This window comes from Carassius gibelio, chromosome A6 (assembly GCF_023724105.1).
Source record: "Carassius gibelio isolate Cgi1373 ecotype wild population from Czech Republic chromosome A6, carGib1.2-hapl.c, whole genome shotgun sequence".
NCBI classification, from domain to species: Eukaryota; Metazoa; Chordata; class Actinopteri; order Cypriniformes; family Cyprinidae; genus Carassius; species Carassius gibelio.
The window spans coordinates 26,233,496-26,260,217 of NC_068376.1; the positions used below are offsets into that span (position 1 = coordinate 26,233,496).

The window sequence follows — 26,722 nt, forward strand, 5'->3', positions numbered from 1 at the left end:
TCATGGAAGCAATATGCTATATATTTATAAATGGAATACAGCTGCTGTTTAATTTGTTTATATCACTTCACACTAGAGCAGGTCAAAATCATACTGATGGTCTGAAAATTAACCCATCTTAAAGCCCTTCGGATGATATTTCCGCCTTCTGTGATGCTATGCACTTGGTTTACAAGTTTCCATTTATACTGTATATGACAATCTCTAACAAGTGAACGCAGCTGGTGGCCCTGGTAATAAAGGAGCAATGTGCTGAGAATTACGGCATTGCCAACACACTAAATACCAGTTGCATGACTATGTTGTTTCTAAATTGCTGTCTTCTGTTGTATTCTGTTTTGAAGTTCAAAAGGTCTTGAAGTAACAAAGTGAGTCCTGCAAGAAGTCAAATATTATTTTCAAATAATATATACATCATTTGGAAGATCAAACAGAAAATGCAAATTTTTGCATTAAGATTCAATGCATGAGCTTGAGCTGATGAGCTTTCCTGTATTTTTAATAAAACCATGACCTCTACATAATTTGCAACTTGTAATTGTCTTACTCCGGCATTATTCTCTATCTTAAGCTGCCTAACTTGTTAATTAATTACAACATCTGTAAGAAGTGAAAAAGCCAATTATTTTTCCAGGGTGTTAATTTGTGGTGCAAATGCAAACGAGGAAGTGGAAAAAGTCTGATTTCAAGGTGTTAGCCAGTGGTAAATATGCAAATGAAGTGATTAGCCACATCCAGACAAAATAACAAAGATTGAGTCATTACTGTCCTGCACCTTAGAAAGTTAATAGAACCCGGACAAATATTTGTGAACTACTGTAGGAATATATAGTGGTTAAAAATCTGTTCCAGAAGACGCAATCGGAAGAAGCAAGCTCTGAGACGAGGTTTACCATTTTTGAGTAGACCATCATATGGAGTGGTGGCTGAAATGTAAATCTAAATCTTATGCCATGTTATCATCTGAAAGACTGATTTGTATGCATGTCTCCTTTCTAGAGCTAATAGATGAGACCACGGTCAGATGTACACTAAAACAAACCAGAATGTTTGCCTTTATTAGGATAGCGGGATTTATGTTTTCCTCAACTGCGAGTCCAACAAGAGGATTCTATATTCGTCCTCCATCACATGCTCTCATTCATCATTGACACTTTTACAAATGTAACAACCTGTCAGCACTGTCACTTCAGTAATATATATTAGTTTTGATCATGCACACATTCTTGTTCTATAATAATAGATGATATAACCCTGTTTATTTGCACCTGCTAAATGACATGTTTTCATTTTCTCACTAAATGTTGTCATATTGACTTTGTTTCAATGTTTGAAATTTCAGTTTTGATGACTCAATTATAAATCAAATAAAATTATGTGGCACTCATAAAGTTTTTTTTTTTTTTTTTTTTTTTTTTTTGCTCTATTGGCTCAGAAAATCTAAATTTTGATGCAAACAACTATACATGAACTATTATTATACAGCTAATGCTGGCATGGCTCATGCTTCACAGGAAGTAATTGGTTTTCTAGTTAGTCCTCATCTAAAGTGAGTGACTCTCCATGAGATGTAAACAACGGTTAGGGTGACATCACTCTTGAATCCTTCAAATGGCAAAAGGTCACCCTCTGAAGCCCTAACACGGGACTCCAGATTTACAGCCCCTTCATGACAGCCATTCCAACATAGCGTGCACAGAACACAACTCCAGACAGAATGTAAATCAGCAGTTATTTTTAGGGAAGACCTCATTAAATGACTGGCTGCGGAGAGGTTACTGGAAGGTGGGAAAAGTTTGCCACATAGACACTGTGTCAAGGTAATCTGGATCTATTGACATGCCATGATGTTGTCATTGAGGGAACATTTAAATAATTGCATAAAAGTGTACTGACTCCAACAACATTTTGGTTGGTATATTGAGAGCTCTACATACAGAAGGGTATTTACAAAATACTTTCAACATAGATGTATAAGCAATTAGGTTTCTTTTTTTCTTTTTTTTTACAGGATAAATCACAATGTTGGGGAGGAAATATATGTAATGAAATGTCAACAGCTTATCAGTGAATTTCCGCTTGCAGGGATACATTTTTATAGTGGTACCAAAGTTAGTCAGATGGAATTGCTGCATCTTGCAGTTATAAATATGTCATGTCACGCATGCAATATTCATTTCCAAATAAGATGTGATTCATCATGATAACCTGTCAATACCTGTGCTGTCTGTTTCTGGCCGTAACAGTTTAAATGGTGATCTTACATCATAAACAGCTGATGATTTTAGTCACAAACAGGATGCTGTATATACCATCTTAGCTGCAGTACATATTTTCAGTACCAATTAATTTCAAAACCTGAAATCTTATTCTGGTCTTTCAGATTGGATTAATTGCTTATTCATTTGTTCAAAATGCTTCACGTGTAATTTTCCACACGCTGCAATTTTGTTGAGCAGAGAAACCTGTTTTTATGTTTTGCACTCAGGCCTGTCTTAACTTCTCAGTGGCACGAGACCCCACATCCCCCATCCCCCCACCCCCTCCCCCAGTAAAAACTACATGACGCCTTTAAAAGCAATAAGCAAACAAATGAGAAACGTTCAGTTAAATAGCAGCTTGTTTATTGTCTTGTACCACCCACATACAATATCCAACTCCCATTAGCTCAAGATTCTATTAATCAGCTCTCAGATGGATAAATGATGAAACCAGTGAGAGGGTATTAGAAGGCTTCCAGCAGGTCAGAGCATGATTCATTTGTAGTCACTGTGTGAAGAAATGAATGGTTTCCAATATCAATCAAAAAGCTACAACTGTTTTACATTCTTCCACATGCACATAGTTTGAAAACGCATGGTGCTTTAACTTATAAAACTGCCATAAATATTTGAAACCAGCAGCAAAATTAACACTATTCTATAGACCTGCCTTAAAACATACTGGCCAATCAAACAGCATTTGTTTCACTCAATATATATATATGTCTTATATGTCTTGTGTCAATACACATAATAAACATATTCACAAATCAAGTTTTATATTTACCTGTCATTCAAGGTGTTAATTACACAGTTTTGTACCTTCTTTTTGTTTTTCATTTTTACATTTTTTGATTGTTATTATTTTATTTATTTATTTTATATGTAATCTTTTTTTCAAAATCAAAGTTTATAATGTGATTCGCTTTGTTGCTGGGTGGTTTGTGTCATGGCTCAAAACATACTATTAGAAAATGTGGTTGGTTGCACTATACAGTACATCCTTGAAGAAATAGCAGCATTTATGAGGAGACAACTTCTTTAACTGCATGTTGAGTTAATTCAGGGTTAATTCTAGTATGGTTGTTCTATGGGTAAATAAACATATTTGAACGTTTATAATCACCAATTATGACCTTTTCTGTCCAACTAAAGTATTCTACATTCATTCGCAATGGATGTGAAACTACATGTAACGCCTGTTTCACACTGCATGCATACAGTAAGTGAATAAACAAAGTGCAAGATACATGTAAAAAGCCTGACATATTACTAACAGCAAAGACATGTGATGAGAACAACATAAACAATGTATATATATATTGCATAATAAAATACTTCTTAATCCTTCTATTATGTATTTTCACAATAAAATGCTTATATTTTTTATTTACATTTTAGATAATTATAAAATTACATGCTGTATATAATTTCAGATTAAAAAAAAAAATATATAATAATAAAAAATATCTATCTATACAATATATATTTAAGGCTTTTAAGTTTACACCAGACTTGTTTCTTGAAAAGAACCAGCCCAAAAGAATGATTTATCTCGTGGTGTTTAACAGCTCGCTGGAGTGGAAAATTATCAATGAATAATGACTTCTTATTTGTGAAGCTTAACAAATGTGGCTACTGGATGATGTGAATGTGTGAAAAAGAGTTGAAATATTATATATAAATATGTTTTTCAACCTATAATTACACTATACATACTAATATTAATCTGTTAGTATCTTCATTCACTAATGCCTTTTTGCCTTCTAGTCCTTAAGATATTTATTGATGTCTTACAGAATAAATTGTAATTAGAATTGATATGATCTTTTGGAATTGAGTTGATTCAAATCTTTTGACATTTCGAGAGTTGTACCAAGCTGTAAGGCATCAGTGGTCTGTGAAAACAAATGTTTTTAATTACACTACTAATTTGGACGCTTGCTGGGTTGTATCTTGCATTTCACACATTACTCGAACATCCTATTTCCATCTTTCAACTTGTGTAAATTAACACCGTCACAACACCAGCATGGAGTAATTTGCAGTGTACAGCTCCCTAATCGAGATGTGATTACCGCTTATATTCCCCTGAGCATGTGACAAGTGCACTGGTCAAATTTTCCCACTCTCAGTCTGCTGACAAGTAAAAAGTAAGAAATTACACCAGATACTTCAGTGACAAGCTAGAGACTGGCTGTTAATCAAAGCAACCGTGGTTTGCTCATAATCAATCAAACAGCTGTGAAGCACGTTTACCCAGAGGCTCTGAGTGGAGAGCACATTGGCCTCCCAGGGTTTTTACACAGCAGTGCATTCTGGGTTCCCCACAGAGTAAAACATATGATATTGACAGTACTTATTGCTTCATCTTGCTCACCGCATTTGGCATTTGAAGCAAAATATAATTACATCAGATACATCAAATGTGCTGCGAAGTGAAAAAAAAAAAAAAAACATGGCTATTTGATGTTACTAATTTTTAAGGATAAGTGGTTGCACATATTTTTAACATACAGTATACAATATTGTTCAAATTTGAGGTCTGTAATGTTTTTGCATGACACTAAAAAAGGCTGCATTTATTTGATAAAACACACAGAAATAAATGTAACACATTATTACATTTAAAACAACTGTTTTCTATTTCAAAAGACCCCAATCTTACTGACTGAACATTATGTTCAGCAATGAAAAGGTTCTCTTGAGTGTAAAAGAAAAATGGTGACTTCAAAAAAGATAATAAATAATTACATAAAAATAATTGCTCAACTAAAATCCCTATTAATTACCAACAAGTACAGTATTTACAGACCTTGTAAGCCCCTCATAAGCACTCATTTTTTGGCTGTGGTCTACATAATTAAAATATATTTTGGCCACCACAAGCACAAGGCCTCTGGTCTTTTCAAAACTTCTCAAAAAGCAACATTTTATGAGGACCAAATGCTTTTTTCCCCAACTATCTGATGAGACCATCAATGAGATTCAAAGGAATTAGTAAGTGGATACTTCAGAGCAGTTAATGTGACTGCAGGGAATTCCCACCGGAGCAACACAGCAAGTTCGGGTTAAGTGACTTCCTCACGAGCACAATAATAATAGCAGAGCATGACTTCATTAACATTTGAGACCACATCTCCAGTTCAGAGCTCTTGGATCTGCTCAGCTGCTGAGCCTGTAGTTTACTGTGCATAACTCGGGGAAGATTCTGAGGGAATTTATGCTTTGGGAGGAAGCAAATACACTTGACCTAATTCTGTATTTTATGATCCTGTTGGATTGTTTTTTCATTGTTCACTAGTGTTCAAGTGTCTGGTCTTCAAAGTTTAGAAAATGTGTTAGAGACAATGCCCTAAAATTGAATTTTTATGAATATACTTATTCAAATAATCACCTTTTTTTTCTTTACGGTATTTAATACAGATTATTTAGCAGAATATCCAAGCTGTTTAATTGTGACCAGTGGCTGTCAAGCATACCACAAAAGACTCTATATTTTAATAATAACAATGTAAATATATATATATATATATATATATATATATATATATATATATATATATATATATATATATATATATATATATATATCTATCTATAGATATATATATATATATATATATATATATATATATATATATATATATATATATATATATATATATTAACTGGCATGTAAATTGACAAACATTTCAAGCTTGGTTAAATGTAGTGATTACATCAACCTGATTCTTGGTAAACACAAATTTGTTTCTGGACAGATCAGTGACACCCAGACTCTGCCTGAAGTTAGCCGTTCAAATTTGAACTAAATGACATTTTGAGTGCAAAATAGAGAGTGTCTAAGAAAACTGCTGGGAAAAGCATGTTAAAAGAGTTCAACCTGCACAGAAAGGCTGCTGACATGATCTTTTCTTTTTTGACATTTTAATCATGAGACACAGTAAACCAAATAAATAGAACAAATAAAGCGTAGACTACTTTCTTCGGGAGAATTCTCCAAGGACCTGCTGCACCAGCTGCCGTTTTGATAGATTGAGGTTTGGTGCAAATTGCATGGCCCGACTATAACTTGACACCTCTGCAACCGTAAACAAAGCTGCTTTTCATCACAGTCTATTCCCAACACCGAACACATGTACTCTTGCAAATACACATTTACAAAACCTAATCCGTTATCCTTAAGTGTTTGTGAATCCCTCTTTTTAAGGTAGAGTTACCGCTGCAAAATTAGTCTGATTCAGGGAATTTAAGTAGCTTTAGTGTCTATTTTGTGTGATGACAAGCCACAGGGCTGTTCTTACAGTATTCACGCAGCTTGCTGCATGCGTGCCAGAATGTGATATATGAGACCACAGTACAGTACACATGCTTAACACACACCCACACATTACCACTATGAGGTGCTGTTTCACTGAAATCAACCTGAGCTAAACTGTTTGTTTCAGTTTCTTTGTTTAGCTCTAATGTTTGCAAATGCATTTGAATGCAGCTGATTTGAAATGGAATCTATTTTGCAATTTGCATAATGTCAGACTAAATAAATTTGTAAAATGATCATACATATCAAAAATGCTAACCCAACTAAAAAGTTACTTTATATATATATATATATATATATATATATATATATATATATATATATATATATATATATATATATATATATATATATATAGTTAGCATTTTTGATATGTATGACATATATATAACAAAATAATTCATATTATTTTAACAAAGTACATTTGTTAGTACAAAAAACAACCTGTGCTATGAATGTTGTAAATTATCAGCAAATAAAACAGTCAAGTAACATGATTATATAGCATCTGCAAAGATCAAATATGTCAATATTAATTATATTTATTATAAAACGTAAATGTGTATACAGACAGGTATAAAAGACCACATTCAAAGTCTAGATGTCCCATTTTGAAAGACTGCCATGTGAATGAACAAATATTTAAGATCCTGCCTCCTGAAAATATTGAGTTAAAAGAGCTCATGTAGAATCATTATGACATTCCTAGTAAATTATTACCTGCCTCTGCAGAATAATTGATTTTGATTGGTCAGTCACAACATTCTCTGCTTCTATAAGCTATTTAAGCCATATTTGACTGTTGTCCATGGCAACCACTATCCTACATTGTTTCATGTTTCATATAAAATGTTATGATTCATTTTGTCTCACATATAAAATTAATTTCATCTCACATCAATATTTCATGTTTACATTTTATTTATTTATTCATTCAGTAGCGTGTGTAATGATCGGGATAATGTAGAGTTCATGATGACACATAAAAATTCCTGTTTTATTAATAGCAGAAATATATGCAGTATATATATATATATATATATATATATATATATATATATATATATATATATATATACAAACACAAAATAATACTATTTTACAATTTGTTATTAATATAATAATAATATTAAATTAATTTACAATAATACAATAATAATACAATTACAATATTTATATTTAATAAAATAAATTATAAAATAAAATTATAATATTATAATTTAAATAAACAAATTCTTATGAAAGTTAAATTCATTAATAAGGAAGAACCTTCTTCACTTAACAAACTACAACTACACACACACACACGCACAGAATGTATTGATCTCAGAGAACACGACCTCCTTGGCTCAGCATCCTGATCCACCTTTCACTGTACGCTCTTTCCATCAGTTTCTAAGCACTGTCAGAGAAATGGAGTAGCATTACAATCAAGTCCCAGTTTTATGTCCTGTATTCCAGACAGACCTAAATAAGCCTAACATGGCCTATAATTTATGTCGGGTAGCTGCACCGTTATACATCACAGAGTCAAAGCACCGGTGCTTTTCTTTATAGCACCTGTCTTCCTCTGCGCTGTTGCCGCTGATGGCAGATACATCTCACACTTAATAATGGGCCTTCAGAACTGCACATAATGATAGACGGCTGCCTGTTGTAATATATATATATATATATATATATATATATATATATATATATATATATATATATATATATATATATACACACCAGACAAATGACATTTCTTTTAAATTGCACTGTGCTTTTGTGTCAGGATGTCTCCTAATCTTGAGGACTGAGTGCCTTTAAGGAAATATGTAATGCACAAAAAGGAATTTGATACAAAAGCATTATAACATAAAAAAAAGAATTCCACTTGAGTCTACAGATTGAGATTAGGTTATATCTATTTTTATCATTACGCTTGTATAACTATTATTGTTTGTCTTATTTTTCTAGCAGATAAAAAAAAAAAAAAAAAAAAAAAAAAAACAGACAAAAAGCCAAGTTTGTGCTACAGACCTGAGTCATCATTCAAATTCAGTGGTTTATAAAAGAGTTGCGCTATCACTTTTCTAAGCAATCCAACCTTCGGGTGTTTGCTTGACAGTGGAAAAACGAGTTAAAAAAATCCCACATATTTACAACATATACCATAGTGAACGCCAAACAATACCCTAGCAACCACCCAGAACAACCTAGCAACTGTATTGCGGTGTACCCAAGCCATATCTAAAATAAATACCAGACACTTTGCCAACATGAAAATATTTTTCAGAAAACAGTGAGTTTTGAAAAATTTCTTTATTAGAAATTATTTATGTATAAAAATTAACATGCTTCACATACCTCATATGTCTTATTTTACAAATACTTGAATTCAGGCACTGTTTCTGACGTAGTTTTTTTTTTTTTTCTCTTTTAGGATGAAAAGCAAACATTAGCAATCAGGAAAACACATTAAGTTGCCATTTATCACGCTCAACATAGACATTTTATTCTGCAGCACAAACAGTGCGAAAACAAAGAAGAGAGAAGAAATCATAAGAACTGAATCTTAAATTCACTGACATCTAAAGAGACAAATCAGCTTGTCTCTTTCTATCACCTGACATTTCCAGACATGAAGACAGGATCCTGCCATCTACTCTGTCATCCGAGCTTCTTGGAACCATTAATTTATTTGAGGTTTGTGATTCTTCCAATTTCTATTGAAGAGTCTTCGATAGCTGTATTTGCTTGAAAGTGACTTACTCGCACTATCCTGGTCCATTGGATATTGGTTCCGATATCTCAAGCATTCGACAAACGTCACACCATTTCTAAATTGTGTTTTCAGATTTGCACAGGTGACTGTGACAGTTATAGCAAATTTGGAAAACAGGGCAAATTTGAGTTCTTCAAAGGTTTGTACTTAATATGCACAAGCAAACATTACTCCAAAGAGCACTTCGTACATCTTTAACAGTTTCACAAGGCCCATGGTGAGGTAACAATACAGCAACATAGTTCAACAGCATTCCAGAAGGATTTTATTTTTATTTATTTTTTGAAAAAAAAAAAAAAAAAAAAAAAAACAACACAGCACAGGATGTCAAAACCAGCATGCTCAACATCTGTAAACAATGGACACTGTCTTTGCTGTTGTCATCACCAAGGAGAAAACAAGAGGAAAAAGCTTTGAATGATTTTTTTATGCTTTTTTTTTTACTTCTTCCTTTTTTTATTTTTATGTTTAAGCCACCACATAGTGTTAGCGTCACTGAAACAGCAGACACTGACATGTTGTCCTTAATTAGTGTGTATCACTTTAACAATGACATCTGGAATAGATAGAGCAAGCTGTAATGGAAAAGTCTGGATGTAAGAACGTTATTCCAACATCACCGCCTCAACAGTCTCGGCCTCCCAAGATGCTCTCTGTGTGACTTCACATAAGCTTCATTAATGGAAACATGTCTGTGAGGGGTCTTCCAACCATCCGCTATCTCACGTCCATAAGTGACATAACGTGAGAGTGATTTATCTTGAAATGCTGTCTTCCAGGGGTCACTTCTGGGATTCGGTAGTGGCCTTTTATCACTTACCTAGATTGCGTGGTTGCTGTAGCTGATGTACGTTTGTTTAGGGCTGAGTCCTGCAAGGGAAGAAAGAACGTGATAAAAAACAGATAATTTGAGTCGGAGAAGGGCTTAAAGGAAATTTGCAAAAAATTTGAAATGAGAAAAATTTTATTTTCTTCACTGGAACAGATTTAGAGATTTCCTTCATAGTGAATGGATGTCATTATAATAAGAGTCCAAACAGCTGATAAAAAACAAACAGACAACATATTCTACAAATATTACACATCACTCCAGTCTGTCTTGTGAAGTGAAAAGCTGTGTGTTTGTAATAAAGAATTCTAGAATTAAGGGATTTTAACTTCAAACCGAAATATGAGTCCCTAATCCATAATGACACTTCTTCTAATGAAAAAGTCCATCTGCTGCTGTTTTCTCAACATATTAGTTTAAAATGGTTTTGAACTGTTTCACTTGTAAATGATGCTTAATCTGTGCTGTGCATATTGCTCTCCTGATTCAGGACTTTTTCGCTGGAGAAAGCAATATTATGGATGGAGTACTCATTTCAAGGTATAAATGTCTTGGTGTCAACATTTCACTTCACAACACATTTATTGATGGATTGGAGTAAAGTGCATTACCTGTGGATTATTTGTGAAGTTTTTATCAGCTATTTGAAATCTCATTCTGATGGCACCCATTAACTTCAGAGGATCCATTGGTGAGCAAGTGATGTAATGCTTAATCTGCTAAATTTGTTCTGATGAAGAAACAAATGTATCTACATCCCGGATGGCCTAAGGGTGAGTACATTGTCAGCGGATTTTCATTTGGGTGAACTATTCCTTTAAATATGAATACTTAAGTTATTCAGCATATAGCATTCACAAGGACCTTTATCAAAAGCAGAATGGTTTGACGCAGAACCTCATGTTTTATTTCTTCTTAGGTCCTTTTTTGGTCCCTTTGATATTGCTATTAATTTGCCAGACGTCAAGTAGCATGTCTTGTTTGATATCAGACTTGTCTTTCTTGTTATCAAAGTATGGTTTATATGACTGGGACTATTGTCACCTTTTGGACACAAAGACAGTTTAATACTTTCAAATACATGCAAATACCTGCAAACAGTGACAGGTCTGCTAATAAAGCATTCATTTAACAAAAACCCATAATCCATTTTGCAATAGCGTTATAGTGCAAACAATCACAAATGTTGCGTGAGTGACATGGTCTACAGCTATTCGTGTAATAACCTTGCCAAAGAAGGAGGGTCAATGGAAAATTCAAGCTCATTGCATCGATATATGGAGATCAAATGGTTACCTCATGCAATCATGCAGAGCTGCTGGAATAAGGAAGGTGAGGTGATATTTGACCCAACACTACTGGTGTGGTTCTCAGTCTGGACTCTCCCTTGAGATATGGAGCACTGACCCATAGGTACAGTCAGATAAATAGCTCCATTTCAGCTAAGAGGGAGGGACATTGTCACAAAAAGCAAACTTAAATTATTTTCCTCTATATAAAATATCATTGGAGTTACTTGATTTCTTCTAGCATACTGTTCTATTTGAGTCTGCTATTCCAATTTGTGCTTGTGTTTATGCAATCTAGGCCATGCACTGTTCTGAAAGTTTTCATACCTACTTTCTATTGGTTGAAAAATGCATAAGAACAAATTTGTTGCTATCTTAAGGGATTTCTCCTGTATAGTATTTCTCACCTACAAAGCCCTGTTCAAACAAGTGATTTGCAAAGCAATGCAGCATGCATGCTTTTTGTGTCTTTAGCAGTTTTAACAAATGTCAGTGTATTCACAAAGGAATAAAAGCTAATTGATATGCACAGTTTAATCATTAAAGCTAAATGGAACACGATTCAATTCAACAATCAGGTCCAACAGTAAGCCAAGCATTGGCCAATAATTAAAGTCTTTACCTGTCTTCATTGTTTAGTTATCATCAACATATCCTGAAACAAAGGTTGAGCGGTTACATATATTAGACAGGTTTTATTTACATCTGTATAGAAATTACAATTTAAATGATAGATATCTGCTTCTTGACTTCAGTTTTTTATTACAAAGTTGAAATAAAACACACTGAAAGTATAACATGTTTTAATCATATGACCATAAGGAGAGAGAAGAAAAAAAAAAAAAAACTTTTTTTTTTTTTTTCCGGAATGCACACTTTGATGTTTGATTAAAGTTGGATTAAATGATTCTTTTCAGATGCTCTTCAACAACTCTGAGTTCTCTCTTTAAAAGAAAAGTTTCAGCTTTATGTACATTATGTTAATTTAAAGTGTTGCATTCGAAATGTTTACAACAATTTAAGCATTTTCTTTATTGGTTGCATCGCATTCAAGTACCTCAACCTTTAAGATGTTCTTTATATCCACAAGCTGAACCCTTTACTGTAGGGATACATTTAAAAAATCCAGATAATGTGGTTGTTATTTCAAGGATCCACAAGCAGAGCACAATTGTGAGGTGATTGTATCCTCATCAGGGCAATTGTTTTCCATCTGTGTATATTGGGATCATCTGCGATTCAAGGACCGCGTATGCAAAAAGCTCATTTCAGTATTTTATCTCTTCTATGAAGTTTCCTAACACAACAAAGTTATATAAAAATAAACTTGAGTTAGACTTTTAAAATAAAAATGTCACTAAAAAGTATATTTCAATGTAGGATTTTCGAAGGTTGTGAATGCATTTGCAAGGCTCAGTAACATGCCACTGTAAATATCAATCGTGCTAAATAATTTAGGATAAAAGTCATATAGCAATATATTAGCTGCAGTGCAGTCTTATTTAAAACAAAATGTTGTAAAATATTACTGGTAGCACTTTAGAGTAAGGTCTTATTTGTTAACACTGCTAACAATGCATTCATTAGCATTAGCAATATTTTTCCAGCATATTAACTTTTGTTAATGATAATTCATTTTTTAAATATATATTTATTATGAATAGTTAATATTAGTAACTAATGTTAACAGATGCTACATTTGATTTTAAAAATGTATTAGAAAATGTAGAAAGGAACATTATTTTAAGATTAATAAATGCTGTAGAGGTATTGTTCATCGTTAGTTCATGAAATCTTATTGTAAAGTTTTACAATATAATTTTTTTATACATGAAATCTGATAGTTTTTATGCTAGAAGCAAATTTATGCATCACAACATAATAAAGACTAGGCTTAAATCACTTTTAGGGGAAATCATCCAGGAAATGATTTTGCTATTTGCACTCTGTACTGTAAACAACTGTAAACAAACAATGCTTAAACATGCTCTGGGATTTTAGATAGTCCTTGAAAAACAGTTAAGAGTTATAACCACTGGAAATTGAATGTTGGGTTTGGTGTTTTACGAGAGTACAGACAGATAAATGAACAATCATAAGTTGGTGCTTAAATAAGTTTATAACGCATTTCAAAGTAACATTATGAAATTTTTTTAATGCATGAGCGCATTCAGCTCAGCTCAGCTATCATAACATGCACACAGTGACTAAAACCAACACTCTCTTAAAGGGACAGTACTCTTCAAACACATCCCAGGATTTTATGTTTTTGTATTTTTCATGAGTACCATTTATTTATTTAAATGAAAAAACTGAGCAGTTAAATCGAAAAATCTAGCAATATGCTACAAGAGGACAAAGCCAGGTTAACAGAACGCAGTCTACAGTTTAATATCTTTATACTGATCAGCTCTATGGTGAGTGAACACCCATTGCAAACACAGATTTATATGTTTCTGTGCCCATTTGGCCTTAAGGCCCATTAAACTTGGATATGAGGAGGTGCTTTCTCTCTGCCTCAATCTTCCCTGAAATTAAACAACCTTGCAAAGAAATTGTCAGGAGGCATTACAAATGTAATTGTCATTAAAAGGTAGCCTGAAGGAATATGCTGCATACATTAACTAAACCTAAATAAATAAATAAAAAAAAAAAACAAAGCCTAGCAAATAATTATTAATTTTAGATTTGTGGATCAGCTAATAGAGATAAGTATTAAAGATTGAAGGAATTTGAAGCATAATCATTTTCAGACAGCTTGATCACATTAAAGGGATAGTCCACCCAAAAATGGGTGTATGGTTAGCATTCTTCTATTATGTTCAACAGAAGACACTCATACAGGCTTGGAACAACTTGAGGGTAAACTGTCCCTTCAACACATAGTAAATTAAATGAACATTGTTTTTTCTAAGTTTTAAATAAACATAATTGAATCGTTTCAGTTTTACTAACCTAAAATTTCATGTTCATTTCAAGGTTTCTTACCATTTCTTTCTAACTGTTTGTGGAATTTACTTGCAATTTCTGAGTGAAAACTGTTTTTACAACAATATTCTTCAGTGTACATAAAGTAGACAGTGATTAAGTCATTGTACAGAAAACACTCTTATCAAGGCAACAAAATACGATATTGCGGTTTTCAATTCAACAAACAATTAATCAGTATAGTTCATGCTTGATTATGATGTCGAGAGACTATTTCAAGGAGACCAACAAGGTGACCCACTCACTCGTATTATAACTGATCACATTTACAATTCGCAAAGAGCAAGAGCAAAACTCTTTTCCTCACAGGACACATGAGAAAACCTATTGATGTTGATATAATGCAATGTAGTTTGATCAACTTGTCATTCTCATTCTTTGGCAAGTTTCTATGATCTTTGTAGGCAACATCACAAATGCATTACATTTTGATCTTGTTTATATGCATCACTAAACATATACACGTTCTGCATTGCAATGATATCAAAGATGGTCTGTTACTTTGTGTCCAAAAGTGTCTTTCATATCAGTGATAAAACTTCTTGCCAAGTCTTTTGTAGATACTCTAATGGAGTGCATCTCACTATGACTGTGAATAATATGCCATATATAGGCGCTGCCTGACACTATAAGAATAGCTACATTAAACATGTCTTGTCTTTATCTTGATTGTTTTTTTTCCCCTACCTGGTCTCATCACAAAAAAAGTACCTGGGGGCATTTTTATTGTGAGACGTGAAATACGTATTAATAAGTATCACTGCAGCTTCCAAAAGAAATGAAGACTAGAGGCAGTAAAACTCCTATGAGATGACAACAAGTGTGAATTCAGAAGTGTGACTTTAAGTGCTTCAGAATAGGCCGAGTGAACACCATCACATATGTGGTAAATGTGAGCCTGTGAAGACGTTCTAGACACCCGCTGTAAAAAAAAGCCTTAAAAATTGTGAAAAAGCAATGGGTGGGAAATATGTTGTGTTGCCTTCGTTAAAGACTCATCACCTTAAAAGAATGCACTGTTGCATGTTACACAGTATTTCGTCATGGGTTGCATGCTGTCTTTTTAGGCTGCATGAATAATTAAAATTAAACATTTAAATTAAAATTGTGCGAAAGCCTAAAATTATTTTATTATTGAATATTTACGCAGAATTAGACCCAGATTAGACTCAGTGCTAATGGAACCAGCTCTTTAAAATATTTTTTAAAACAATACTTCATTTATTGAAAATAATTGTGATTTAGGATTATTTTAGTGTTTTATGTTGCCTTCAAGTATACCTGGGAATGCTTCTACAAATATGGAAATAGCAAAATTAAAATAGACACTACCATTCAAAAGTTTGGGGTCAGCAAGATGTTTTAAATGTACAGCATTGTACAGAAAGAAGTCTCTTATTCTCCACAAGGCTGCATTTATTTGATCAAGAAAGAAAGAAAGAAAGAAAGAAAAAGATTATTACAATCGAAAGTCTTCTATTTTAATTTATTTTGAAATGTATTTCTGTAAAGCGAAGCTGAATTTTCAACTCCATTATTCCAGGTTTCAGTGTCACACGATCCTTGAGAAATCATTCTATTATGCTGTTTTGCTAATATACTAAAATAAATTTCAAAAGAACAGCATTTATAATATATATCTATATCTATCTATCTATCTATCTATCTATCTATCTATCTATCTATCTATCTATCTATCTATCTATCTATCTATCTATCTATCTATCTATCTATCTGTCTGTCTATCTATCTATCTATCTATCTATCTATCTATCTATCTATCTATCTATCTATCTATATATATATATATATATAACAATGTAAATGTAATCAATTTTGATACTTTTAACATATCATTTCTGAATAAATGTATTAGTTTTTATCAAAACAAATTTCTTGTGAACGACAGTGTATACTACTTTTTTTCATTTGTAACAGTGGATAAGTGCAAGTGAATATATATTCTATCCATTTTATACATTACCTATATGAGTTAGTTATGCAAATTCTTTACATTATTCTGTGTGTGTAAATTCATAACTAAATCATCCGTGTAATAAAATTGTTCGAAAAAAATTATTAAAATCACTGGACTATATATTTATATAAAAAAATCTATAGTCCAGTGATTTTAATAGACTAATTTCTTTAACCGCTTTAGATTTATATTAATCAATAAAATAATCAATAAAAAAAAAACACTGCTAGAGATTTGAAATCTATTGGAGATTTTCTCCCCGCCATCTTTCACATGGTTTTTGACATTCACAATCCAGATACCATTGACAAAACTAAGTTTCCTCCTGGTAATTATTTGGTCAATAATGTTCACAAAGTCTAATGATATATTCAACTATACTATACTGTGTTATTGTAGCACACAATTTAATAATATAATGACGATTACGGCATATAACGGCACAGAGAGATGAGTCCTTGCTTGACTAGGAAATACAATTAGGAGCTACATAATAATTCATTGTCATGTAATTCACTTAGAAGTAATTGTAACACTTTATAGCAACGTTTCTATCACATTACGCTACATTAAGACACTTAACAGACACTTTAACTTAATGCAATTTAAGTCTTAAAAGAAGATTAGAATCAATTAGAATCAACAAGGAGATCCTGTTTCCCCTTTAATGCATTAGTGAAATGTTAGACATCCGTGAGTTATGGAGCTTGAGTTATCTGTTGGCTTGCATTTGCTTTAAAAAAAAAAAAAAAAAAAACCTGCTTGTGTTAACTCTAGTAGGATCTTTCAAAAGGGCACATGCTAATGTAGTCACTGACTCTTACACCTCATTTAAAAAAGCACATAGTTCCACTGCAGTGAATTCAAAGTGGTGATATACAGAGCTGCTGAATATGTACACGAAAAGTGAGCAGATGAAGTGCACACTGGGGCTGGTGGTAGTCCAGTACAGTCATGCATTTGGTGGTAAATATTTGCTGAAAACTGTGCTCTAACTAGTCATGCTTAATTGGGCGAATTTTCATCTATGTAGCAACATTCATTAAACAAATTTAATTCTGCTTTCAAAACATTTATCTGGACATCTCCCTTAATTCAGAGCTATTTTGTTATTACAACCCACAACAAGATTTACTGGATATTGCTACACTGCAAAATGAATATAAAATGCATCATAATGAAAGCAGAGAGGATGTGCGTTGCTGTGAATGCCAGATGCAATGTAATGGAGGCAGTTAATTTGTGCCTTCCTAATCTAACATGAAACTTTGAATCTGATAAACATGATACTTTATTTCCCAAACTAATCAATGTAGAGATACCCACATGGAAAAAACCTATATAAACATATATGTTTCAATATAGGTTTTGATATAGGTTTTTAATATATGTGACATATATAAAATTGACCGTTTTCCTATATTATATGTACACAAAAAACAAAAAATATGAGCTAGGCATCATGTATGACAGTCAAAAATGAGATGTGAGCTACAAAATGACCAGATCCTGCCATTAGCTATATAGAAGATATATCTTGTATGTATAGGGCTTATATGTGGATATGAAGAAGCAAAATCCTGTATATGCACATATATGCACCTCAATTTTGCCTATATGTGGCATATATACACATATATGGAGTATATATGCAGCATATATATTATCATATATGTGCATATACACTGCATATAGGTTTCATATATGCACATATATCCACATATAGGTTCTTTCCATGTGGGTATATCTTAGGCAATGTCATATTCAGTTCAGATCATTATGAATTTTAACATTCTTTGTGTTTTTCTCTGCCTGGACACTTTTTTTCTTGTGGACTTTTTATATATGCATCTGGACATGCTTTTTTCAGCTTGCATGAAACAACATGGCCCACATCCAAGGGTAAGTATAGTTGGTTGCATGACCCTGTTAGCCCCTGATAGTAGATGTGACACCATCTGCCTGCAAATAAACAATAAGTTTCTTCACTGACGACAATTCAACATGATCTGTGTATTCTAGTGAAAAAAAGCTTTTTGTAAACAACATATGAAGCGCAGATATTTGACTGTATTATAGTAGACAGTGATGCACCAAAATGGCATCAACAAAAATTTGAGCAAAACAGCATTTTCTGTTCAGGCTGAAATCGTTGACTTCCATGGCAAGTTTATTTTGTTCATGCAATACAGACTACAACAGGTGAATATGTCACCTGTGTGCACGATAGAGCTAGATTAACAATATAGATTTTCCGTTTTTAAATGATAATGATATGGATTATACAATGTCACCTTTCAAATTATGTAAATGTTATCCAAAAAACAAACAATACATGTGGTTTTGGCACTCTGTAATGTTGCGTGACAGATTGCTGTAGCACCTCAAGCAGCATGTGAAACAATGATCTCTTCCCCTTTACTATTAATTATACCGTAGCACAAAATAAGCATGAATGAACATCAGAAGTTCTGTTGAAAGAAACAGTACAACTTACAGAAATGTATCATGTCTCAAGTAATCACTCAAGTAGTATCAGGAAATCAATAAATCAGCTTGTAAACAATGTCGTGTAATTTTGTTATTATCTCAGGAAAGCCATTCAATGAGCAATTTGCTACTTTGTTACATATTCATCATATTTTACTCAACCTGTTGTCTTGTTTTGAATGAATGTTTGAAAAAATCCGTCATGAAAACTAGTTTTTATTACAGCCACCATTTAAATATTTATATTTCGACAGCAAATTAGAGTACAAATTTAATTCTGCTGGCAAATGTTAAAAAAAAAAAAAAAAAATTGGCTTAATGAAAACTTTCATTTTGGTAACTTTCATTTTGGTCTAATGAGACTTTTCATTTACAGGTGTTAAATCAATTTTGGTTCATCGCTAACAGTAGATATCTTACTATGTCTACTGAAAGGTTGAAATGGATTTATATTAGCATTTTTATTTTTCCCTGTCTGTTGCATTTGACATCACATCACAGATTAAGGTAATGAAGATGCTAATGTTAGAGGCTATTTGAAAAAAAAAAAAAAAAAAAAGACTAAAAGGCAATCTGAGGTATCAAGGCACAATTGATGAGGTCTCAAGTCTGCTGTACTGTCTAATCACATTCACATAAGCAGTGACGCACACTTTTAGTTTGTGATGTACTAAAGATTTGTGCATATAAAACATGCAAACCAGATGGCACATGCAAAAAAATAACAAATAAATAAATAAATAAAATCTCTTGTGTCTACTGAGGATTCTGTATTCCAGATATAGCACCAGATCACAGCGCCTGTTCTCTGTTTTAGCAGATATATCTTAATTAATATATTTTGGGAGCATGCAAAATGAAGGGTAGCTTCAATGCAAATTAATTAAATAGGACTTGCAAAGTGATTTATCACCCTTGGTAAAAACCAGAGAAAGTAACTGTGTGCAAATGAATACCACATTATATTAAAAGCACAAAATCTGAATGTAACATACAGTGTATGTTGTCATATTCAAACTTAAAACACATAAAACACATACTACTCTGCAAAACAGTACCTTTCCGGGTCCTGCATCTAAATTAGAAGTATTTAAAAATACAAAATGTAAACTTTTTTGCAAGATCGAAACAAACCACAACATAAAATTGAAATTGAAAACCTAAATATACAAAATGAAACAAGTGCATGTGTGTGTATTTGTGTTAGTCTATACCAATAATGCACACATACAATTTGATAGACTGCACAAGCCAGTTAGTATATTTTATTTGGGATCTTGCTAAATCAGGACCTTAATGAGTAATATAATGTGAAATAAGACTCAGCCTTTCGTTTCTGAAAGCTACAGATTTGCTTCTGTTCTACAATGAGAGTTATTTCTGCTGAGGCAGCAGGCTTTTATTTACTGCTGTATTACAAAGCCGGTTTATCAGCTGCTGTGTTTTAATGATATTTAAATTAGCAGGAGATGGGTTTTGATAAGGACTTTTGTACAGATTCAACTGATTTCCTCGTGATAGTTTAAAAACCACACTGCCTAGCCCATATCTGATGCCAAATGGTTAATTCGAACATAATGAAAATCAAAATAACCTTTCGCAAAGTGAGCCAGATGATTAGATGTCGTCTTGTTAAGATCATCACACTGAAACCATTAAATATCTTCATTAAATATATACATGTACATGAGTTATGCGCGGGTCAGGGTTTTTTTCCAACCCGCAGGTCCTGCTTTTATGAAAATATCTGGCCCACCCCGCAACTAAACAAAAATTTTCTTACCTGCCCCAACCCGACCCACAGGTTATGAGGTGGCCTATTATAATTCAGCTATCAAACTGCCCAGCTATTTCACTTCAGCACCGCATTTCGCACAAATGAGGCTTATGTAGCCTGTGAAGTCTCAGTCCACAAACAGACGTAAATCATCTGCAGATATAAGGTATTTCATTGCACTTTAACAAGTACCAGTATTCTGAATGGCCTATATATGTGCAATATTTTAAACGAGCCCTCACTAACTGAGTTTAATGCCACAGTTATGTTAGTATGCATCTCATTCATGTTTCTGTGGTGGTGTGTCGGTCACGTCATGCAGCGTGTTGTCCGGAGCACTGTATGACTGATGCATCAGTTCAATTCAACTTTACTCCAAATATATGAACTTACCTGTTTTGAATAGCATACTTTATATTTAACATGTTGGTTTATGTCCAATATTAGTGTTAAAATGTTCAAATGACATTATTGATTTTCACTGTTGACATTTAGATTGATAACTTCCGTGCGCAGATGCGGCAGATTTGTCACAGGACGCACAATATGACAGTTGCGTCCGACTATATATGAACTAGCTGTTTTAAATACAGTATTTTTATATTTAACATTAGTTTATCAGTAGGTTTGAAAGTACTGTATATTTGTTATATTCTTGGTGATTCCATAGGCTCTCTCTTGGACACCTACGTGGTTTAAAACACCAAACAGTTATGCTATGACAAGAACAAAGAGTCTCTCTCTTCCTCCACCCATGCACGATAATATTGTGTATCGTCGATCTGATCTTATTTGAAAAATGACCATATGGCAATATATAGTCAAATAAATAATAATAAAGCAACTGCATCCAGGCTGCTGAGGCTCAGTTTTGCAATTGTCTCCAAATTCAGATCCGTTTAAGTAAGCAAAGAAATGATGATGAATTGAATTTTTAAAGATTACAATAACAAGTTTATGGAAGTATAAAAATCAGTGTCAATAACAATAAAATGTTTGTCCTCAAACCTACTCACCCTGAGTTTCCAGGTTTTCACACAGCTCTGACTTGGCTTCTCCGTTGGGCCGCAGGCTGGCCTTAGGGTTGAACTTGTTAGACATGGTGGCGGCAGTGACCACAGCTTTCAGGCTGCGAGTGTTGCGTTTGGCCACATTCTGCTCAGGATGGAAGAGCACCACATAGACTTTTGGCATGTAGAGCATCCCCAGAGACACAGACGCGCTCAGACTCACCGAGATGGTCAGTGTGGTCGTTTGTATGTACATCTGTGAAACAAAATCACAGCACATGAAAATTAGAAATCACTGAGAACAAAGCAATTACTACACACCATACTGGGTCGTAATTGGTCAATCACTGCTTTCTGTGGCCAAATATTTGAGTATAATGAAACTGTATATTTTGCTGTTGCCCTGGGCAACCAAATACCCAGCAGCGTGCTAGTTCTATATCACACCACAGTCTATTTCTTCAAACATAATCAAATCATTTTCACTGAAAACAATATTTTAAGTCCATTTATTTACTTATTTGGTAGGTAAAGGATAATACAGGTCATTATCACAATCTTAAACCCTTTCAGGATGACACAATAGCTGCCTGCTTCACAGCGGGGTCCTTTTGGGAGTGTATTATGCAACAATGAAGACTTGTTCACGTGACCTGGGACATTCGTCTCATGAGGGCTGGTTGACATAATAAACCCTTATCTAACTGACACCGTCAATATGTCATGTTTCGAAAGAGTCATAACCTTGTGACTAAAAATGCCCAAAGCATCAAACACCATCACCACATTCAAACATGCATAATTCTCTACTGCATGATATGCAAATAACTAGAGTGTCAGAACAGAATACACAGAATTCATGATATAATTGGCATACGTACAGCATTTGCTGAGATTATGAAGTGTGAGAACCATTATAGTTGACTAAAACAAAAATTACGTTAATGTATTCTCTGAAACTTTGAGCTAGTTGTCAATTTCTTATTTTCATTTAGTTTAAGTACTAAAATAACTTAAAAGAAAAAAAACTTAAAAGAAAAAAACAAAACAAAATAATACATAAAAATATATGGACATATGTAAAAAAAAAAAAGTAAATTACAAAACATGACAAATTACTACTTTAACAAATATTTTAGTGGAAACAGAAAATATATAATACACACACACGCACACACACACGCACACACACACGCACGCACGCACGCACACACACACACACTTTTACCTAAACAATGAAAGGTCAATTATTATTTTTAACCAAGCACTTGTAACGACTCTGTTTGTGATATGTTTTCAGTGACACACACACACACACACACACACACACACACACACACACACACACACACGCACACACACACACACACACACACACACACACACACACACACCAGCACTAATGGCTCAAGCCACTCCATGGCACTGCAGCGAACCCCCTGCTGTTGCTTTAGAATGCTGCTGCTGCGTGTTTTGGCTCTGGTGGACGTGACCTCGTCTCTGGCTCCTCTGTGTGCTGTGATTAACTATGACTCACTGCTGTGATCTCCATCCAGAGGGACTGACTGGAAAGCAGTCTCAGCACAAGTTGACAGGAAGGGTTAGGACCACATCAGCTGTGCTGGGGCTCTTCTCGAAGAAGAGACAGATGGCTACCTCCCAGCACTGGCCCTTAGACAATCCTAAAGTGTGCCATTGAAATATATATGAAATATAGTACAATATCTTTAAAAAACAGTTTTTCAGTTGTCTCAACTAGGTTGTTTCCACAATTAAATAATTTTATCATTAATTGTGTAATTGTGTAATTTAATCATATAATCATTACACAAAAGCCAAATGTAGTGATTAAAATAACAGCTGAAAATATTTAGCTTGTATCAAGTTATCTTTTTCTATTAATTTAATTAAAAGTTTATTAATTTATTTATCCAAATGTATTCAAATATTTCACAAATATATCAAATGCAAGAAGAAAAAGAAGAATGCCGAACATTTTGTGTCTTCACACATTAATGTATCGTCACGAGCCACAGGGTGTAATATGGATTTGTCTGTGCATGTTTTTTTTTTTTTTTTTACTGTAGATTCTGTTACCATTTGCCATTCATTGTATGGCTGAGAGACTGCAAAAAATGTAAACTTAATTTGTGCTCTACTGAAGAAACAAAGTAGCCTACATCTTGGATGCCCTGGGGTAAGCAGATAAACATCTAATTTACATTTTTGGGTGAACTATCCATTTAATTTGCTAAATTAACTAAAATGACTCAAATTAAAACTGAAATAAAAATAAATTAAATATCAATATAAATATTTTAGAAAACAAAAGCAAAAATTACAATAAACAAATAAATACATAAATTAACATAAACACGATAAACTAACTTTTTAACCAAGAAGTACATTTTACTTTTCATGTGTACAGGGCTGATTACAGAGCATGCATGTACACTGGCATGCAAAGTAGCCACCTGTCAGTCAGACAAGAATTGTTGCATTAGTTTTCATGCTTTAAATAAAACAGAATTACATTTAACTTGGGCTAGAGAGCAATTGCATAGCAATCACCAAGAATACCCAAGCAACCACACAATAACCAATCAGAACACCTTAGCAATAACAAGGCAACCGTCCACAACACCCTACTTCTGTCCTGGAGAATTTAAGCACCACTCAAATTTTCTATAGTTAAATACAGTACTTTAAAAGCATAGTTGACAGAGGACAGAAAATTATGGGATCATATGAAGGTAAAACAGTTTCAAAACTTGAGAGCTTGTTGATCTGAATTTGAGAACTTGTACATTCATATTTGTAAGTTTACATTTTTACTCACAGCTCTGATGTGAAAAGATTAATCTTACAATTTGCATACATTGACAATTATCAAAACACCTGTGACATACACAAATGTTACAACATATTTACTTTTTCTCTTTCCTTAATTCACTTTTGCTACACAACGTCAAGTCGGCACTTACGAACCTCTCAGATCTGGCAGTACAAGTCCAAGTCCAAGTCCAATATGTTCTCATACTCCTTGGCAGTCAAATGTGACCAAACATCTTAAGTGTAACTTTTAACAAATAAAATAACTCTACTTCATTTTAGCTCAGTTCTGTTTAGTTAATTTGAAGAGATTTTGGTACTAAATAATATGTGCAATAATAATAATCTATGAATGAACATTTAGAATTTAACATTTCCTAATATGCTTATTACTTATATTACAATTAGTGTAGTATTTAGGGTTAAAATAGAGAAAATGTTTTTAAATTCCAATGCAAAGAGACAAATTAGAGGCATTTGGAGGCCAGAAAGATAATATTCATATGTAATGCCATTGTATGGATTAATAAATACATGTATTTAGCTCTACTCTGGTCAAAACTGCTTATTTTTTAGGTTTTGGTTTTTAATGTACATTTAGACATTATCAAACACCCAATTTTTATAAGTTAGATTTTTTTTATTTTGCATTTAAAAAGGTTCATTACTGACAAGCAAATTAGGAATTTAACCCAGTAAACAAGTTTAAATTATTTTTACAAAACATAAAAATAATAAAAACAACAGTTATGTTGCAACTCTGATATAGCGATATGCATTGGGATATACATATGAAAGATGTTGTATTATTTGTTTACCATATAATTCCTGAATGACAAGATGAATCTAGTGTCTTAAAATCTTGTCAAAGCTAACGATATACAGTGAAAATAGTTTTCAGTGTTTTACAAATAACTGCTACATAAAAAACATCTTTATTGGCAAGTCGCGATGGCTGGCATTGTTCATTAGTCAGGCATCGACCAATAAAATGTCTTCATTCACACAAAAGCCCCGCCCCCAGCTCTGCTCTCTCACATCTGCATTTACAAGTACACAAGTGAGTTTTGCAACAGGAGTACTTCAAAAAGAATAGAACTTGTACTGTCAGATATGAGAGGTTGTGACAACTTGACATGATGCAGTGAAACTGAAATAAAGTGCAAAAGTAAATATGTCGTGAACATCTGTGTCTATCATTTTCTTTGTGTGAATGTGATTTTACACATTTGTAGCTATTAATGTGCAACTTCCAATTCAAAACAAGGGTATTTTGATTATTGTCTGTGTGTGCAAATTGAAATATTCAGCTTTTCACATCAGAGCTGTGAGTGTAAATTTCAACTTACAAATACAAAAATGTATATGAATTAATAAGTTCTCACATTCAGATCAACAACCTCTCGAGTTTAGCTACTGATTTAACTCTATAGGATCAAAATATGTTGCTTGCCACAACTCAATATGAGGGAGGTCTAACACAAGGCCGTGGCTCAGACAATAGCTATAGTTGAATTCAGTCACTGGACACTTAAATAAAGTCAGCGCAGTCACAGTTCCAAATTTAAGAAGAAAATCTATTGAAGGGGTCTAACAAATCACCTGAATGGAAAGCGAGTGCTCCATACATAGAGATTAAACCAGCCTGAAATTATTAGCTTTTGTCTATACACCGAAAACTCTCACTAATCTTGCTGAACCTGAAGTTGCAATTACAGTCACAAATGAGGATTTAATGACGCACATGACACATGATTCATAGTGGTATCTCATCAATGCCTCCACCTCAGGCTCTGTTTGTGCAGACAGCGCACCTAAAATCTAATAAGGCTTGTGAGAAATACTAAGGTGGGAACTAGACAGTGAATCAGGGTTAGTCCTCTGAGACGTCTCTGTTGTCTCAACACATACAAAGTGTTCCACTTTTCTGCCCTCGAATTGAAACTACAAGTTAAAAAAAGGCTGCCGTTATTGCACTCCCACATATAAATGTACTTGATAAAATGTACACAGAACATCCACTTTTTCACCTGCTGCTGCCAAATTATCTCTTGGCATAAAGAACAAAAAATGAAATGCCATTTTTTAAATAGGAAGTAGGTCTAACATCAACATCAGGAGGGTAATGAACTGAGAAATACAATTTCCCTTGATCTTTTGACATATTAGATGTT

At 33.4% G+C, this 26,722-nt stretch overlaps 1 protein-coding gene across 2 annotated transcripts in view; it reads right to left on the reverse strand.

Moving 5' to 3' along the window:
* Positions 1–8,877: 8,877 nt before the first annotated feature.
* LOC128015889 (metabotropic glutamate receptor 4-like) overlaps positions 8,878–26,722 on the reverse strand; it is a 159,181-nt gene continuing 141,336 nt past the window's right edge. Inside the window, exons 10-12 of one of the 2 annotated variants that reach the window (XM_052600114.1) lie at positions 21,723–21,972; positions 12,096–12,128; positions 8,878–10,225 (exon numbers count right to left, since the gene is read on the reverse strand). In XM_052600114.1, coding sequence (XP_052456074.1) covers positions 12,109–12,128; positions 21,723–21,972 — 270 coding nt within the window. In that variant the 3' untranslated portion in view covers positions 8,878–10,225; positions 12,096–12,108. The remainder of the gene's footprint in view (positions 10,226–12,095; positions 12,129–21,722; positions 21,973–26,722) is intronic. The other variant, XM_052600111.1, reaches the window with a different exon arrangement.